This window comes from Choristoneura fumiferana, chromosome Z (assembly GCF_025370935.1).
Source record: "Choristoneura fumiferana chromosome Z, NRCan_CFum_1, whole genome shotgun sequence".
Taxonomy (NCBI): domain Eukaryota; kingdom Metazoa; phylum Arthropoda; class Insecta; order Lepidoptera; family Tortricidae; genus Choristoneura; species Choristoneura fumiferana.
Genome location: NC_133472.1, coordinates 35,597,092 through 35,617,961, shown reverse-complemented (window position 1 = coordinate 35,617,961; position 20,870 = coordinate 35,597,092). Strand labels below are relative to the sequence as shown.

Genomic DNA, 20,870 nt, shown 5'->3' with positions numbered 1-20,870 from the left:
TATAAAATAATAAAAACAAGAAACTTCTTCTAAAACCCGCTTTGCCCGAAGAGGGGCCTAAAGCGGGTATGTGCCTTGAGCAAAGCGGTTGACAGTCAAAAACAATACTTTAAGAGAAGGAAAGTAACAGCTTTATTGGGTGTTAAATTCTATTTTATACAAAGGCAGTCTATTTTTGCGGTTTTTTTTATTCATCTTTTCTTTATTCTAGCTTGAGGTCCCGGTTTTGATTCTCGGTCGGGGCAGATGTTTTTATGAATAATACGAATGTTTGTTCTCGAGTCTTGGGTGTTTAATTTTTTATCGAGTAATAATAATATCAAAAACAAGCAAAATCATGCCGTTTTTTTATCTCATTTGAAAGTCAAATAATACTAAAATGATACCGTAATAGCAACATCAGAATACTTATAATCATGTTTTACTAATCAGGAGACACTTACCCTGTTGTTTTTTAGTAAAACCACCGCAAAACTTTTGTTACATGTAGCTAAACCAATACGCGACCGTGGCGCCCGAGTGGAAGTGATTGAAACTAATGCGCCTTCGGTCACTTGCGACGCTCGCACACATTGACACTAATGTTTGTAACTACTGTGTAATGGTGATTTTTTACCGGCGAAGCGAGACGAGATAAGGCGAGACGAGAATTGAAATTTGTATGGCAGCGCCCGCGGCGGCTCGCGGCGACGCGCGAGAATGCATACAAATTTCAATTCTCGTCTCGCCTCGCCGGTGGAAAACCACCTTAACAGCGCTTACCCGCTTTAGGCTACCTTCCCCTAATACCTGATAATCGATTCGATTTCTGATCGGCGGGTTATGGCTATACGCAGAGGGAATGAATCGATGACTAAGATATATTTGAACTCGTCAAAGCATCCACCGCTTTCCTAGTGACTTACAAAAGTAACATACAACCTACCTTACGTAATTTAAGGATCGAGTTATAACGTTAAAATGTCACAAAACTAATGTAGTGACTTAAGTACAACAAAAGAAAGAAATTCTCGATCCTCTGAAATTCGCTTACTGTATACAATTTTCTGCTTTCAGGCCGTCTTACAGGCAACTAGATTTATGGTCACTGTATGAATAATCTGGATTTAGTACTTAGTTTAATAGCACCTCGTCCAAAATGTATGGGAATGCTAAGTTTAAATCAGGTATAACAACTAATAAGCATCTATCTTGAAAAATTAAAACTCAATTTACTAACTGTGAAATGGGGCGACACGACTTCTATTCTATTCTAACTATTAAATAGTTATATATTAGAATGCAGGGTGCCACAGAGTGGAGTAACTTCTCCGGACCTCTTCAACCTATATATCAACGACTTGATGGGGAGCACCAAAATTGGTTGTCACATAGCGCATAGGTGGTGTTTGTGTAAACAGTCTCAGCTATGCCGACGATATGGTGCTGCCGAGCCCCTCCATTAAGGGCCTCAGGCAATTGGTACCTATCAGTCTGTGAGAATTATGTCAACTCTTATGGGCTAATATATAATATAGCTCATCTGCAGGCTGACTAGTATTGCTAATAGTTTCAGCGACATCACGGACATTCACCATGACCCACCTCGCAAACTAATCAGTAATATTCTAAAATAATTTATGGCACTCGTCCTAGTTAGTATACTTTTGCTTAGTTTTTGTGTTATAAAGAGATATTAAGAAAATACAAAATATCCAAAGGACTAAAACTGATGTGTTTGTTTTCTTTGAGAACATAATTCTAATACTCATGTGAATTTAGTTTTTAGGGTTCCGGAGCCAAAATGGCAAAAACGGAACTCTTATAGTTTCGCCATGTCTGTCCGTCCGTCCGCGGCTTCGATCAGGGACTATCAATGCTAGAAAGCTGTTTGCACGGATGTATATGTAAACTATGCCGACAAAATAGTACAATAAAAAACTAAAAAAAAAATTATAGGGTTTTACCTCCCATAGACATAAAGTGTGGGCGATTTTTTTTTCTCATCCAACCCTATAGTGTGGGGTATTGTTGGATAGGTCTTTTAAAACCATTAGGGGTTTGCTAAGACGATTTTTCTATTTATTGTTTTTTTGCGAAATATTCAACTTTAATGTGCAAATTTTCATTAAAATCGAGCGTCTCCCCCCCTCTAAAATCTAAACCGGTTGGTGGAAAAATTTAAAAAAAATTCAGGATGGTAGTAAGTATATCAAACTTTCAAGGAAAACTATAACGGCTAAGTTTGCTTGAGAATTATTAGTAGTTTTACTCTTAAATAGCAGCCTAAGGTATAAAATATATCTAAACTTGGAAGATTCCGTATAAAATACGAAATCCTTTGAAAAATATGACTTAATTTTTTCGTAATGGCTACGGAACCCTATATTGGGCGTGTCCGACACGCTCTTGGCCGGTTTTAAGCTTCACGTTTGTTTTGCATGCGGTGTTTACCTATAAGTGATTAGTTCAACATGTTCATGCAAGCAGCAATTTTTTGATGTATCTTATGTTAACAATTGTTGGTGAAACTTAAATAAATAAATAAATAAAAATAAAATAGCTAAAACGGAAGTACGAAATGGTTTCCAAGGCGGGAAGGGGTCCGGAGAATGTGCCGGAGATCAGACTGAATGGTGAGACGGTGCGCATTGTACGGTAGTTCAAATATCTGGGCCATATACTGACTGAGGACATGAGGACGACAAGGATATGGAGAGGGAGAGGAGAGCAATGGCGGTCCGAGGGAACATGTTGGCCCGGAGATTCGTCAGGTGTACCTATTCCTATTGCTACACCTGGCAAATCGAGCAAGTCAAGGGCACGCTATATAACTACACTTGTCAACTCTGGGTGAGGCATAACAGCAAATCGTACAGCTCCATAAGGGTGCAGTATAAACATACCCATCAAAACATAAATGTAAAATGAAAGCCAATAAGTTCATACCTTGAATTGTTGACTTTAACGACAAAAGAAGTGAGTTCTTAATGGGTGCCAAGCCAAGGTGCCAAATGCAATAGTCAGCACTGAAATTTATTTATAACTAAAATATTTTTTATTTATAACAACTTAAAACATCATTTCTTCTTATAACTTAGGATAATATATTAAAACCTAAGGTCTGACTTGGCTATTTTCGTAAACGAATTATTACTAAGTACCTTAGTTTAGATATTCCGGGCCCTTGTGGGGCTGCCGCTGCCCAAGTTTTGTAGTGCCTCGTAATGTTTGCCAAGGCCGGAGTAGCTGACTTTGTGCGCGCGCGCATCGCCTCCTTTTGGGAGGGGCTGCGTCGCTTGCGGAACAGCATCTTGAATGCGATTTATCTCGATATGGACAGTCTCATCTTTAGGTACCTACTGGCTTTCCGCCCATCAAAACGAGAACCGGTAGTAGCTAGGATGACGGCAATCAACATTATTATTATTTTATTGATTTTTTATGTGCTATTGTTATTTTGTGTTTTTATTTTTAATTTAAATTCGTTTCATTTTATAATATGGATGTACCGAGTCTGTAAATAAAACTTTATTAAAATTATTTTAGAGATTATATAGTTTTTTTATGAGTGAAAATTTTCTAAATGTAACGATAATTTCCGCTTTTCTGATTGCGATAATAGTTAAGGCGATTAAGAAACAATGAATAAAGCCAATTTTTTGTTTATAAAATACGTCCACTTAGAGATTTCCCTGGGCGACCTTAACACTTTTTGGAAGTTGAACTCACGGTTGAATGAACGGAGCAGCGAAAAAAAGGTTTCAGTTCAAGTCTAAGGTTTAGTCGGAAATAAAATCTTTAGGTAGGTACCTAGGTTGAATTAACTTTTTACTATATTACTATTCTTTTTCACTATTCCTAGTTAAATTCCTGTTATCACGAGTGCCAGATATTTATTAGACCCTCTCCGTTAGTTTTGTTCAATTCACTGTATGCCACTATTATGTAGACGACCTGGTAGGGCCAGCAGGCTATGGCGGGATAATGAACCCGTTCTTTAAGGAATATTGTTCACGATCGGACAAGGAGAACTTGGCTCAACAGGGACACTTTTTCAGACTATCGTTTGTATTGATGTTATGGTGAAATTAAAAAGTCTATAAAGATTTTTGTTACTCATTCAAGTTTCAAATGGTTTAGTTGAATTTTATACTATGTTCCTGTTTTAAACGGGTAGAAAATTATTTTCATGGTTTTTGCACTCAGTAAAATTATTTTTAAAACTTTCATGAATGTACTTGTCTACATAAACTTGGAGTTAAAAAAATGTCTGCGATCAAAATTTCGTACAAACACTTCAAAGTCAAAGTCAAAGTCACAATATCTTTATTCAATTTAGACTAAGACAAGCACTTATGAATGTCAAAAAAAATCTACCACTGGTTCGGAAAAACCTCTGTTGAGAAGAATCCGGCAAGAAACTCAACGAGGTATATTTTTTAACCAGATTTACAATTATTATTAAATGATATCGATACATCATAAGTATTTAACGCAACTTTATTTTTAACACAGTAGGTGATTCGCTATTTGAGGGGATCGCTAATGCGGATCGGAATTATTTCCAAATATGATCCTGACCATGATATAATCATTAACTTTATAATACGCCTTAGATATTAATGTCTTCTTGACAACAGAGCTGAATTTTGTATCTGTTTCTTTTATAATATTTTTTGGAATTTTATTATAAAAACTTATGGGATTCCCCAATAATTTCTCGTCTGAATTAAGTAATATGATTAAGAATTGGCTCGAATTATCGTGCTTACTCGCAATAAAACAGTGATTGTGCTCAATTTAATTACGCATGTATGTTAATCGCTGCTGTGTACATCGGTACGCAGTGCAATAAAATAGTGTGGGAAGAATACCCGATGGGACCAAAATATCTCAGTTTTTGTTGTTGTTAGCTTGTTAGTAATTCATAGTGTTGATCTGCGTGAGCCGCAGAATCAACAATAGTAGGAATAGACCTGTCACGCGAGCTAAAAGCAAAGGTGCCTGTATTCACATGCCAATACAAAAAAGTAATTCATTTATTTTAAAATCTTTGCTAGCATGTAAGGGGCGCTGTTCATCCCAAAACACAAGACTACCTATTTATGAAGCAGGGTTTCTGGTTACCTAGTCTATATGACTTGTACAGTCATCAGCACTAATATCCGACACAACAAGCGTGCATAAATATCTGATATGACTCTATTTCTAGGGCCGGAAGAACGTGTCAGATATTTTTGCACGCTCTGGTGACTGTACATACTCGTAGTCCATAATAAAAAAACATTGAAACCAATATCCATTTTATCCCATTTATCAATTTCTATCCTTTTTAGAATAGGTATTAGACAATGTTTGCATGCCAATGTATAGTTTTTTTTTAAGTTTTTTTTATTCAACTGGATGGCAAACGAGCAAGTGGGTCTCCTGATGGTAAGAGATCACCACCGCTCATAAACAGCTGCAACCCCAGGGGTATTGCAGATGCGTTGCCAACCTAGAGGCCTAAGATGGGATACCTCAAGTGCCATAGTAATTTCACCGGCTGTCTTACTCTCCACGCCGAAACACAACAGTGCAAGCACTGCTGCTTCACGGCAGGATTAGCGAGCAAGATGGTGGTAGCAATCCGGGCGGACCTTGCACAAGGTCCTACCACCTGCACATAGTACTTGATTAGACTTTTATAGTATTTGATTAGACACATCAGCACTACGTTTATAAATTATAAGGCTAATTTCACAATGTGTAAAGCTAAATAGACTATTTCATTTCGTTTCAATACTTAAAAAAAAGGTTAAAGCTTTACGATACTTTGACATATGACTACAGAAAGCGCGCTACGAAATAATATTTTTCCTTTTTTGCGCTAAACCAAACAGATCAGAGTAAACTTACATAAAACTTTGGCAATTATAATAAGCGACTTTATGATGGTTGTTATAATCGCATCAGGTTCCCTCTCGTCGTAATGATAGTAAAAGTGAGAGCCTCATTCACCGCCGCTTGCGCACCTAATTCTACCAATGCAATCTAGTGTGCAAGATGCACGGTAAAATAAGAGCAAAAAGTTGTGCATCCGACTTGAAATCCAATCTTAACGTACGTAAGGTTTAAATTGTGGCGAATTTTTCACTTCCTCTTGTTTAATGCTGATTTATATCTCAATGGAAATGGCCCGCATAGAGCTACTTATTAAGAATGCGCTTTGTTTTTGTTTATTTCCGTTATAATATTTATTTCCTGGTTGGTTTATTACTGGTGTTTGGTGGAAGCGGTTTGTTTAATTTACTTTACTTTTTTAAGACCGAAATATGTTTGGCAAACAAAATACGACTAGCACGTCACTGGTCTGATCCGTTTAATAGGCACAATATTACGTTTGAGTTACATGATCGTTTTTAGTTTAAATTTTTTAACAAAAAAGTAAAACCGACTCCATAAAAACAAAAAAAATATCAAAAAATGGAACCGACTAAAAACCCATGAAAATATTTTTCTAGCACTAGGTATGTACATACCTACTAGCTCGAAGTCCATGCCTCAGCACGAGCCAATAGATGCTAACTGTCCGTGTCACATTCAATCGGATATTGTTTTGAGAAAGAGTAGAGATAAACAGATAGGTTAGTCTGAAAAGAATCATATTATGCCTATTGAATAACTACCACTCTGCGAATTGAGTACAAACTATAATACAATTTTATTTTAACTCATGTAGGGGATATTTCATCAATAATATTAATAAAATCATTGATTGCCACAGAAAATAAGAGAGGACTACACAAATAAAAACTGAAAATTTTAGCTTTACTACCAAATAATAATAAAAATAACATTTAAAGTTACCTGCAGTAAATTTAGTAGTTAACGCGATTTTCGGAATAAACTATTAATATTTTTTTTATATTTGGAACAGTTAAGCTACGACGTCTTTCTGTAAACATCCACTTCAACGAACTGAACGATCTTTCTACGTCAGTAGTTGTAATAGGTGCGAGTAGGGACTTAATCTCTTCAGGTTCATTATCATTATGACTTATCTCTTTCATTTATATAACATTGTTTTAATGTTTTTTTTTTCAATTAATTACTCATTAGGCAGAAACCTGCTAGAGTATTTCAAATTCAAATTCAAATGATTTATTCAGTAAATAGGCCGCAATGGGCACTTTTACACGTCATTTTTTTAAACTACCAGCGCTTTCGGAAAGACCATCATTGCCAAGAAGAATGCGCCGCAAGAAACTTGGCAATTAGGTATTTCGTATACTTAATGTACATTTAGAAGACTTTTTTTGTTAAAAGAAATTTTTCCAACGACAGTCATACCGGAGGGTAGGTAAAGCGGATAGCTGCGCTAACACCATAATGACTAAAGAAATATTAGGTACCTTCCAAGTAACATATAGACGAGAAAGTTATTAAACAAAATACTCTTTGTCTGAGAATATTGCAAAAACGTATGAATTGATTTATAATAAATAATATTAATAAACCTGACCTAGTGACATAATTATCACACTTTTACGTTCAATTGAAAGCGATGATCGTCTCACTAAGAGTATTTCACATCCATACGACAATAACCATTTTTCACACCTCTCCTTTAGAAAAGTAACTTTTCTTCCCTGACGAGAGGGAGCAAAGTGCAACTTTTCTGTTCAAGGCTTTTCTAAGTGTTTTATTTAGCAATGGCATTTTTTTAAGTTGATTAATTTTCTATACTGGTTATTCATTAATAATATGTAGAATGTTTTTTTTTTTAAGTTTCTTAATACTCGGTGTGAAAAGTTGTATGAGCCACTCGGGAGCAAAATTATTTTCATCTTGGGCGTTAACTTTACTCGCTACGCTCAGGATTCTATTGTAGAATCCTTCGCTACATTCTGGATTATATGTGATGACGATCCGACCGATTTCGGCCATGGCGACCACCTCGACTCCTAGTTAGTTATTTGGCGCTCATGCGCTCTAAGATGGCTTACATAGCCTATCTTAGCTGTGAACGTACGTCCGCACTGTCGGCACGTAAGCACACCGAGAGATTTACGCTCGTCGCGTTTAGTATCGAGGTCGGCTTTACGCTGTTCCTCAAACTCGCGAACTTGCCTCTGCTACATTCTTCCATCCTTCGCTACATTCTGGATTCAATGTACGCCCTCGCCGTAAATACACCATTTTGCTCCCTTGTGTTATTATTTCATTGCATGTTTTGTGGTCGGCGAACCTGGTTGATAGACAATCCATATATTTCAATCGTCTTTTCGCTTACAAGTGCGTTTTTATTACCTTTCTGTAATTGTTGGTGCCTTATGTATTATTTTCAGCACTTAAAAGACAATTTTATTTGTCGACCAAATAGCCCAGTCTGACTAGTCAGTCGGGGCACATATTTGTATAAAAAATAAAAATGTTTGGTTTTATAGTCTTGGGTAGGTACTTTATATGACAGGCTATATTTAACTATGTTTATCCGTAGCTTAATACTAGTAATAATGTGCGGCAACATATGCTGAGTGGAGACCCTTTCACCTAGTAACATAGTTTTAGTGCTAGTTCTAGTCTTAGTTTTAGGTGGTACTTTTTGGAGCCAAAATAAACTTTTCTTTCTTTCTACTTTCTTTCTTTCTAGTACTAACCAAGTAATAGAATTCTTTGAGGTTAGGTCACTTGGTGTAATTATTGTCCCATGATATTTTTTAATCGAAACTAAGGGTACACATATTAAGAAAAAATAGTAACTATTAATAAAACTTAACTAAAAACTAAATACCTTGCTTAAAATCTTAAAAATAAATTATATATCAAAAGGCCCTTGTGGTATGGTGGTCAAAAAGCATTCATTTTTTTATTGATGTGTACCTAGTATATGTATATCTAGTAGGTAACGCTGCCTCTGACCGATCACACTTCTCTTATTGATTGATCTTAACAATATCGTCCATGAGCCCTATGATTCCAATCTCGATCATTTCCCACAAAAGAACACTCAATTACCTATAGAAGCATTTTCACTGTAACAACGGAACTTCTAAACCGTCTTCGCAGAAAACCAAGATTTTGATTATGGACCTTGTATTGGCGTTGTCGGGTCCAAGTTCCATTGTCGTGAAATCAGATCTATTAAATTGACGATGATATTCTAAACAAGGCTTTAAAGCCTCGTGCCGAGAGTGGTCTTATGCTTGGCTGGTGGGAAGGCAAAGTCGCTGAGAGGCATTGTCGCGAAACGCAACCACGTTGCGATATAAAAGGAAGTTTTGTTTAAATTTCTTTATCAATCACACACCGACCGTCCGTATTCGCGCCCGGGTTCGATCTTTCATCACGGACACCATGTCTGCGAATTTCCTGGTGAGTTACGCAATTCGATTATAAATATTACTTACATAGTTTACATACGCGCCATAGATGTCGTAGAGGTTTCAGAAATTGAAAATCAACTCGTTTTATCATTAAAAAAATTTTGAATGATCCTGATTAAATAAACTTTATAATTATTATTTTTAAAGTCAATGGAAACCGGAATCCAGGGGTTATTTTAACAGTGAAATAAAAGTAAAAATATCCTATTTGTTGAGGTTTTCTTGATGTGATTTTATTAAATAGCTGTTTTCTCACTCAATAAACTTCTTAATGTTTCCTCGGGCTACATCTATTACTTTGTTAGGTAGGTACCTACTTTCGCAATGCAAGTGATAACTTATCCACCATAGCCGATTAAGTTTCCGGCTCAGTTTTCATTTCGCCTCGTAGACGCTGCCTTGAGATGTTGCGACATTCTGAAGTCGGGAAAAACAACACAATACTTAATGACATTAAAATTAAGTTAGTATTTTGATCTGTTTTGGATCCAATTTTAATTCAACAACTGAATTTGTACCAAGAACCTAAATTTCGTGTCCCTAATGTAAGTGATCTGTTTCTTGATTTATTTGAAAACAAACCTCCGTAAATCGTTACATTTTGAACACACTTAAAATATCCTGAATACCTCTTAATACAAAATAAGTAGCAGCGTCCATACAACCATTAGCATTACTTGTAGAAGTCAATTACAAGTATCAATATTTAATATTTATGAAAAATGGATATTAGCAAACAAGTAAATTGTAGTTAGTTTGTGATTTTAAACTGAATCTTGTGATAATTAATGTCAATATCTAAAGTTAGTCTCGAGAAAAGACTTGAGAAAGCCAATGTACGCAAAAGTAAGATTATGTTTGATATCAGCGGCTGCAACTATAAATAAGTAGAATAAAATAAGTCAAATAGGTTGGTGAACGGCGAAAAAGTTCGCATTGAACGGATCTAGTTATTTGAAAGTGATCCACGACAGTGATTCTACAGATTTTGAACGGGTGTGTACAGATTATAACAACATTTGATATAAACTATAACATTTGGTACAATTCAATTTTTTTCAGAAGAAAAATTTCTACGATTGTTTCAACTCGTAACATAAAAGTGACGTCACCTAACCCAATGCATATGCATAATTAAGCATAATCCTGTAAAGTGTTTATACTTCTTGAATAAATCGAATTATTTCAAATCTGGCATTACGTGTATACCAAATGTTATAGTTATATCAATTGTTGTTACTATGCCTATATCTTTCGGGCTGCACCCATTTTGACATGCAAAATGTGCATCACTGGAACTATTACTGTCTTGGACGGTGTTCTTTCTAAAGTTACTAGATAATCACTGTCTGTCAAAAATCCTTTGATTACAGTGAAATTGTATCGTATGGTTGCGTAATACGTCTTGCGAAAGCGATTTCCTTTCTAGCCATTTTTTTGTTTTTGATATTGTTTCACGCCACAGCGAATTCGTATTGTCATGTCATGTCAGACTACTAGTTATTATTAGATACAGTAGCGTAAGATGTATAACGTAATCTATTTTAGATATAATTACCTACTCGTACAACAGGGTACGTCGGTGCTGTCTCGTGTTCCGAATTACTTTATTCTCTTTAAGCACAGGTTTAAAAAATTAAGCGGTTATTAAGGAAGTGCAGTAGGTAATAAAAATGGCTCCAAATGGTTCGGGTAAAATTGCACACGGTGCTGCTCGCCAGTTCTGTTAGCTTGAACTTGGCTTGACACGCTACCGCATGTCTAGATACCAAGCTTCTACGGCGCAACTCTTAACGTTAATCTTAACTGAAGAAAACATAGAGATATCGCCCCTTGCAATACTTATACATAATTAACTATGTTATCAAAGATACTGCATTTTTATGTAAAATGTTAGAACGTTTTTGGTTGTAAGCTAGTTAAAGTTTGTTTAAATTTTACTAAAGATAAGCGCTCTCTCTATTCCAGCTAGCACTGATCTGCGTCGCAGAGTTGACTTCCCTGATATCAGCAGGCGGACACGGCGGCGGCCACAAGAAGGTTATCATCCACGTACCCATCCATGTGAAGCATCACAAACATACGCATACAATTGTGAAGCACGTCCACCACAAACACGGTGGCGGCGGCGGCGGCGACGACCACTACGAAGTGCTGGGCTATACTTACGGGGAGCCCAAACCAGCGCCACATTTCGGTGGAGGTGAATGGATACAATTTTTTTGCATTGCCACTACAATCTGTTTTGCCTTGTCCTTTGATTGGGGTAGTGCCAAGTGATCTTTTGGCGTCATTGGTGTCCAGCAGTGTGCCCCTTAAAGGGCCGGCAGCTTAGACCTTTAGAGCCGGCAATTTCTGTTCATATAATGTTTAAAAATTTCGCGATTTTCACTCATAATTAAAGTACCACCAACGAGACTTATCACGCTAAACACAGGAGTAATATTTAACTCGACGTTTCGACCACATTACAGTGGCCGCGGTCACGAGTAGACGGAAGTGCGGGGTGTCAAGTCTGCCTAGCAGCGCGAGTCCTTCGAACTACCCGCACTTGATCACAAATAGTACCGACACCGCGGTATCTCGGACTACCCGCACTTGGTCATTTTTACTTGTCACCCCATCACACCGCACCGACACACACCACTAACAATGTACCCCCGAACATTCATCAACTACATATTGGATTAATGGATACACAATGCAATTAGTAGGTACTTACTGCCGAAGTGAAAAACACAATTTGAAATTCATTTAAGGCATCTAAATTCTGATCACCCCATGAACCATGGCGTTGAAGTTATTTACCGTCTATGCAGAAATAAGTACGTACCATCAGCCAAATAAGTGGTCTATCAATTTTGAAACAAGTTCCTATGAAATGAATATGTCGCTAAAGTCGAACTTTCAAGTTGACAGACACGTCTATTGGCATTATTGTTTTATGACATGCAAACGATTATCAACTTTAGGGTGGTAGACCACTTATTTGGCTGATTGTACCTACGTACCCTCCTTTTTTGGGTATTTGGGTAAAAAGTACCCTACATATTTGTCTTCAAATACACGCATTACAGTTGGTAATAAATAACTGATAGTTAGTTAAAGAAAAGTACATACGGTTTAGGGAGTGAGAGAAAGCTTTTTGTGTGAGAAAGACAGGAGACTGGCTTCGTTCTCATCTCTACTCCGTGCTGTTTACTGGGTGAGAAGTGACACCGGTAGACACCTGGCGGGATAATTGATCACTTATCGACCACCAAGGGTTGAAAATTATTAAAGCACTAATATTACTATTAAACAAGAGCGTGTCGGACACGCCCGAGATAGGGTTCCGTAGCTATTTGGTACGAAAAAATCAAGTAATATTTTTCTAACGATTTCGTATTGTGTACGAAATCTTCCAAATTAGGTATATTTTATACCTTAGGCTAGTATACTACTAATAATTCTCAAGCAATCTTAGCCTTTACAACTTTCCTTGTAAATTTTATGTAATTACTACCATCCTGAATTTTAGAGGGGGGACGCTCGATTTTAATGATAATTTGTACTTTAAAGTTGAATATTTCGCAAACAGATCACTAATTCGAAAAATCGTTTTGGTAACCCCCCAAAATTGATTTTAAAAGACCTATCCAACGACTCCCAACACCATAGATAGGGTTGGTCAAGAAAAAAAAACACCCCCACTTTACGTCTATGGGAGGTACCCTAAATTTTTTTTACTTTGTCGGCGTGACTGGTAAATTCATGCCAAATTACAGCTTTCTAGTACTAACGGTATCTGAGCTTAGCCGCGGACGAACAGACAGACAGACGGACAGACATGGCGAATCATAAAAAAAACAAAATAAAAAAATAAAATTTGGGATGTGTCACTTAAAAGTAAGGGGTATGAAAAAAAGATTACGTCCTATTCCCAGACCTACCAAATATACACAAAAAAATGCACAAAAATCGGTCAAGCCGTTTCGGTAGAATTTGGTTACAAACATTGTGACCCGAGAATTGTATATTTGTATATATCAGAATAACTGAATTAGGCTTGAACTAAAAAAACGCGCACTATTGCGAGCTCGCTAGCCGTTAATCTAATATATAAAAGTCTCGAGTATTCTCAATGTTTATAACCAAACTCTACCGAAACGGCATGACCGATGTTTATGAATTTTTTTGTGTATACTCGTATGTGGTAGGTTTGGGAATAGGACGTAATCTACATATTAAAATCTAGTGGGCTGTAGTAGGAATCTACTACAACCTTACTACACCTTCCTTTATAAGATAAATGCTACGAGTGTCTTATGAACAATGTCCTTCTTTGAACAATGCTACTAAAATCATTATATACTCAGTTTAGTTATATATACGTAACAATAAGTTTTTTGTATGAATTAAAAGTTCAGATTTATTTTTTATAACTAGGTACTTACATGCAGTAAAGTTTTTTCTAACTTAACCTGATTCAACAATCCTTTGTCTTTACCTATTATACCTAGTGGCATCCACGAAGACGCGTGATTTTGTCAAAATTAGACATTAATGATTAATAAAAATCACGGCACGCGTCATCGTGAATGACTCTTCCTATACTTTGACATAAATTTTCCTTTGTTAGACATTGTCAAAACCTTTTTCCTAGTAACAATATTGTGATTGGTAGACTAATAACTTATCGTTTCATTAAAGGTCACGGTTGGGGAGCAGCGGATGAGGGTCACGAAGGTTTAGAAGACTCACCAGTAAGCTTCGAGGGTGGTGACCACGGCAGCTACGGCCTTACCGGTGGTGAAGAGGAGTATGGCTCCCACGGAGAATACTAACTCTCATACATCAACTCTCATACATCTTATTATTGATTAATCAGGACTTACCTACCTAAAGATGTCTTTGAATTCTACACGGTTTATTGGCTGTACCATAGTTCAGTTGTCAGCCGATCCACTTTGTTTTTTTTTTAATTCGACCGTGAATCAAAAGTCATGCACCTCACGTCTTAGAAAGAAAATGAATTTTAGTTTATCTTTAAGGCTGAATGTTTTCACAGCCTGCCTTATTATAATATTAACGATGTCGTACTGTAATTGTGTAGCAGCGACATGGTCCATTGCGATGTTACGCTACCATTACGCACGTATTAATGCAGAAAGCAAACCATGCCATTTTGAATCTTGGGATGGGTCAACAAAGATTTCAATGAAAGCGAATTTCATTTGTTTTTTACTTTTTTGCTTTCAAATATGCGTTTGCCGCTTCAATGCAATTGACGCCCTACCTCAATATCGGAACGTTTTTGTGTTCGATTTATCAATAATTTTATCACAATACTTTAATCGCACGCACCACTATTACAGCCAAGTCCCTGATGCTTAGTTAATTAAGTACCACTAAACATTGATCTTCGTTAATTATTTATAATGGGCATTTACTTACGGAAAGAATAGAACCATACTTGAGATACAGTCTTTCCGTAAGCCTTTAAATAAACCATCACGGAAGGACATCCCCGTTTGGATGCATAGGTACTTCGTTTACTTTCTTAAGCCATTCAGTAAATCCGGTGGGTAGACATCTACTATAGTAAAAAATATTTACTATAGCTTGCTCAAAAGTCAAAAATGTATGTATTGTTTCAATCATTATAAAAACAATTGGTACCTGTTAATTGTAAACTTATAGTTTGTTATTGTGGAAAAAAAATAGTTCGTTTAAATAGCACCATTTATTAAAACCAGACACGTGTGACAAAGTGGTGTCCACACAGCAATCATATTATCAATAAATAAGAAATGTTTGACATTTGTGTAAGAGTATGACATAAATCTCGCTGCGTTTCTTTTCTCATACGCTCTGAAGAAAACTTGCAAAATTGCACTCGTGTTAATATTTTTTGCTACTGTGAAAAAAAAGCTGTGCTAGAGAACACACGTAAAAAAACATAGGCATGAACGGTGTCTGGTTTTAATAAAACTATACAAGTTTTTGTACATAACATGATAAAATATTTTTGTTATGAAATATTCCCATCATATTTTAATGTTTGTTAAATAGTTTTAAGCCTTGTTGTGATTTATTAATTCCTGTTTTGAATGGGATATCGTTATTAATATTATATTTTATGGTTAAGATAAATCCTGCTCATTGTAAGTGTTTTATTTTGACTATAGTCATTAGTCGATCCTTGTATGATAAATGGGGGACCGAGCCCGTTCACGTCGATGGTACCGTTCCAGAAACATGGTGGTTTAATAGAACCGGTACAGTAACTTACGGCAACAGTCGGCAGAGTAGGTAACTAACGCCCTTGAATAGTAACACTCAGCATGTGAATGTTACGTTATTGTTTTGACTACAATAAACCTCAATGAGCTCAGAAAGGACTGCAAGCATTCATCTGATTATAGAGTAGTGTTTAGATGCTTCGTTTTACGAATGTTAAGCATCTTTTTCGGTTGACTGTACTTGTTATAGATTAATCATGGAGTTTAGCAATATTTCAAACAGTTCAAACAGTATGATGGATATCAGAAGTTGTAAAAGAAATAAGGAAGATGAACTGATTTTGTAAATAGATGAGCTTGCAATAGAGTTTATAATTTTACAATTTCTTTGATGTACAAAAAAAATAGCCGAGGAAACAGAACTGACTACAGAAACCGCAGCTTCTTAACTATAATGTACCAATAAAAATAAATATGAACAAGAAATAATAACTAATGTAGGCAGCAAAAAAACACTTTAATTATTTTTTGCTGGGCTTTATGTCAAATTACAATAAGAATAAAAGTACCATATATATTTTAATAAATGGTCGTACGCGGCAGTCGAATAAATACCTAAATAATAAATATCATGGGACACTTGACTCCAATTGAGCATTTCTTAAAAATAAAATGCCAATAATTTTATACTCCGATTCCCGAATACATTTCAGGCAGGTAGGGTAAATGATACTAAGTCTAATTAATATAGATTCCCAAAATGTCCCTAATAATTATATAATATAATATATAATAGTATGGAAATGTTTCCTTTGTGTTACCACATAGCATACAATTTTGGTAACAAAAAGAAACATTTTTATACAAATATTTGGGACATTTTGGGAATCTATATTAATTTTATTAAGGTCAGTATCATTTCCCTACCTGCCTGCAATTTTTTTACGAACCGGAGTCTCAATTAAATTATAATCATAAAGTCATTTTTTTTTTGAGAAATGCTCTATTGACCTAGTCCCAAACTAAGCAAAGCTTGTAAATACAATGGACACTAGGCAACGGATACATAAATAAATACCATATTAAACATCCAAGAACCGAGAACAAACATTTGCATTATTCATACAAATATCTGTCCCGCTCGGGAATCGAACCCGGAACCTCAAGCTTCGTAGTCAGGTTCACTTACCACTTGGCCATCCGGTCGTTAAAATAAAATAAGATTGCGTTAGTGATATAAATATAATAAGGTGACTATACTAATAAATAGATGCAATAAAATCGTACAAGCTATGTACGTACGTTAACTTGTAACGGACCTATTGCAAGCTTTTCAGGGAAAAGTGTATAAAAATCAGCAGCAAATAGACTTTACTGGGGTTTCATCCTCTGTTATGGGTATACAAATGTTTTTTTTTTACAAATGGATTGAAAAAAAAGTATTATGTTAGCCAAAATGAGCCTTGAAGTAGCAATTTAGAGACGAAGCTTTTATTGTATGTAGTATTAATTAGCAAAAGTCAGACTAAAAAACTTCACCTTGAAATCTAGAATATGATGGACAAAACTCCAGTATGTAAAACACCTAGCTCTTTCAGTGCCTTAATCTTTAAAATGTTCTATTGGAAAAAAAAGTGTCGGCACTAACTACTAACCAAGGAGACATTATTACGCAAATGAATAAGAATGAGTAACAGTGGTAATCAGAATGAATTCAAGTCCATCGAACATTCCGTAACATTTACTTTCTACAATAGTTCTTTTTACCTTTTTTTTCTAATGTCTTTGAGTGGTCTGTGGCCGCTATGACAGCACTCGTAACCGACTGAAAGTTAAAATTCTTCTTTTAATTTATTTGTGGTCAGCGAGAGAACGTTGGTGCAGCCATTTTGCTTGGTGTGAACTGAACACTCATAGTAAAAAAAAGCGCAGGTCAATCGAGAAGCGTAAAAAATGGGTAAATGTTGGAGCTTGGATTATTTTATGCTCTTGTTCTTTTACTTTCCTGGACGGCTCAGATTATGAAAATTTGTGTAAAACTATATTTTTCAAGTTATTTTTATCTGCCATATGAAGGTCTGGGCGTTTGCTCTACCTAGGTACGTATTGTTTAACAGCGGGTTTATGTTTAAGTATACACATGTATTTGTTTTATTTCAACGAATTTGGAACAAACATTTGAAATTGGCCAAATTTGCTAGATTCGCGGTATTATTCATTGCTAATTACGTGGATTTGCACAACCCCCCGACGATTTTTAACTTAGTACAGTCGAACCAATTGTTTTCTGAACCAACGTGGAACGTTTACACCGTTCGTGTCGTGATTATTTTTCGGTGTCAGGCAAAACGATGTTACAGTGTCATCTTCTGTGAAAAGGTCACGATTCTGTCGGTTTGTTTGTCGTATAGTGTAGTGTCGTCATCATACACATCGGAGCCGTCTAGGTGCTTAAATTTTAATATATCTAAGTAATCGCACAAACGTGATTAAAAACTCAGTCGTATCCAGATATTTCAGAGCACGTAAAAAACAATTAACTACAATACTTTTCAATTAAAACTACCTTGAGACGCAGATTTATTCAAATAGACTTATAAAAAACCGGCCAAGAGCATGTCGGACACGTCCAAAATAGGGTTCCGTAGCCTTTACGAAAAAGTTAAGTAATATTTTTCTGAGGATTTCGTATTTTATACGTAATTTTCCAAGTTTAGGTATATTTTAGCAAACTTAGCCGTTATTCCTTGAAAGTTTGATATATTTACTACCATACTGAATTTTTTAAAAAATTTCCACCGACCAGTTTAGATTTTAGAAAGAGCCCCCTCAACGCTCGATTTTAATGAAAATTTGCACTTTAAAGTTAAAAAAATACACTAATTCGAAAAATCGTCTTAGTAAACCCCTAATGGTTTTAAAAGACCTATACAACAATATCCCACACTATAGGGTTGGATGAGAAAAAAAAACACTTCCACTTTACGTCTATGGGAGGTAACCTAAAAAAAAATTTAAATTTTTTATTTTTTATTGTACCATTTTGTCGGCATACTTAACATATATATCCGTGCAAAATTACAGCTTTCTAGCATTGATAGTCCCTGAGAAAAGCCGCGGACGGACGGATAGACAGACAGATAGACATGGCGAAACTATAAGGGTTCCGTTTTTGCCATTTTGGCTCCGGAACCCTAAAAATTCGAGGTACTTATACCCGACATTGTATGACAGTGGGTGGGCGTGCCTCCGGGCTGGAAAACGGTTTTGCATACTTACTGCGTCGGTGGTTAATATGGACGAAATTTTAGAGAGTGATGTGATAAGTAAGGTGTACAACCCTACTTCACACAGTAATTTTGGTGAAGACGGTTCATTGTCGGTTTTCAAATGTAGCTCACCTTGAAAAAGAGCCTCGGATTGGCTCGGAACATGTCGGACATACCTCCAATATTAATACGTGAGCGATCCGTTCATCTTTTTTAATAAATAACAATATTTTTGCAATGCAATGCAAATATTCTTTCTTCCTTTGTTGTTGCAGTTGGGAGCTGACATTAGCCCTTGCCTACTGGTTCGCTCACGTAAACCATGGATCCGATGGAAGTCGAATGAAAATCCCGAGATTTTTCTCAACTCTCATTGGAATAAGAATTGGTTGTCATAAATAGCACCAGCTCAATTTCCAGTCTCTAAACAGTTTAGACTGATCGGTTAGGATTTTGTGATTTTACATATTGTGTACTAAACGGTATCCGTTCATTTCGCAACTAAAAAATATCTATACACTTTTATGCCACTAAACACAATGTCGATGTATAGGTATGCATATTTTGATGCTATGTCTGTATATATGTTTTTGCATTCGACTGTACATCTATTTACGTCTACTTCCAGCATAAGATTGTGTTTACCATCTTCTGCTTTCTTTTGATCTGAATTTGATGAACATTGAACCGCAAACCCATTTTGCTTCACGGACAAAACTTTTATGACTGGGTTTTTAGTTAGGTATGTTACCTACATACCGGTGGTACGAGTAAGGATAAGGTAAGCTTTACGGACTATTTAGGCAATTGCAATTTTTTTGCTTTAGCCTAGCGCATTACTTTAAAACATGGTTGTATTCCGCGTTGCTTTTTTCAAAAGGTGTTGCCAGTTGATTAAATCGTTACATGTTAGTTTTTGTTTCTATGAGAAAACCGCTGTTTAAATCATCCAACACTAGCACGTCCGTGACGGGTGCTTTATCCTTAATCTAAAGAGGTCGATATAGACGTAGTGAAAAAAGTTATTACACAAGCCAAGTCAAATTCATTCTTATGTCAATATCATACAGGCTTTGACATGGATAAACTTTTCTTACTGTGACTTCACCTAGCTACATTAGTAATCTGTGGATATCAGTGCATTTCAAAATAAATACCCATTTACGTAATTGTATGACAGGAAGCGGCATCTGTTTGTATAAATGTTTCTGATGCAATATGTCTTTAGTTCAGGTCTTAGCGTAGTTGCCGTGTAAAAATTTCGATGGAAATCCTAAAATCTGAATGCAGTACATATATTTTAATGATGCACTTAGAATAGCTAATTACGAGCTCTGAATGAAAGTCTAATGGCCCATGACCTGTCGTTGCGAGGGCAAGCCTGTGTCTATTCATAAAAATAAAAATAATAGAAATGAAACTCGTGAATCTTTTGTATTTTTACAAAAACTATAAATCAGCAGGTTTTTTTCCGACAGCGCATATCTACGAATATAAGTCAGTTTGTTCACTTACCTATTTGAGACGCAGTATCTTGTTGTCGTAGGAATTAAAATTTACGTTATACTTAGTGCCATCCACGAAGACGCGTGATTTTGTCAAAATTGGACATTAATGACATTGTAATAAGAACCACGGCACGCGTCATCGTGAATGACTCTACATATACCCGCGCCCGTGAATGTCTTGAGTTTCAGTTTTCAGTCTTTATTGTAATGAAAATTTTGACATTGAATTAATTTGGTCAATGACATAATGAAGAGGCTTCGCTAGGGTAGGTGCTTGCACTATTAGTTATATTATTATTATTATTAATTTTCTTCTTCTAACTTAAAACCATATTTGTAAAATTTACTATGTATTCGGGTTGAGCAAGGTGGAACGTTAACGTGCAAGGAGTTGGGGACGTAGATACAGCTGGGTTTTTAGCTGGCGAGAGTCCGGCACTTTCTGGAGCCTTCCTTTCCAGTCGTCCATAATGGATTTTTCTCGACTGCACTCCCCTTCTCCCATAAAATAACCTCAAA

General features: G+C 36.0%; 1 protein-coding gene across 1 annotated transcript; it reads left to right on the top strand.

Annotated features, from left to right (window-relative positions):
• The first annotated feature begins 9,267 nt into the window (after positions 1-9,267).
• On the top strand, positions 9,268-15,479 carry LOC141439800 (uncharacterized). Its single transcript, XM_074104179.1, has 3 exons — positions 9,268-9,339; positions 11,319-11,553; positions 14,043-15,479. Exons 1-3 carry the CDS (start codon positions 9,322-9,324, stop codon positions 14,174-14,176), a joined length of 387 nt encoding a protein of 128 aa, XP_073960280.1. The 5' UTR covers positions 9,268-9,321; the 3' UTR covers positions 14,177-15,479.
• Positions 15,480-20,870: the final 5,391 nt, after the last annotated feature.

What these genes read in the sequence shown, in the direction of transcription:
- LOC141439800 (XM_074104179.1), top strand. An exon ending in AGCGCCACATTTCGGTGGAG is followed by an intron (nt 11,554 to 14,042) that starts GTGAATGGATAC and finishes GTTTCATTAAAG; the next exon opens with GTCACGGTTGGGGAGCAGCG.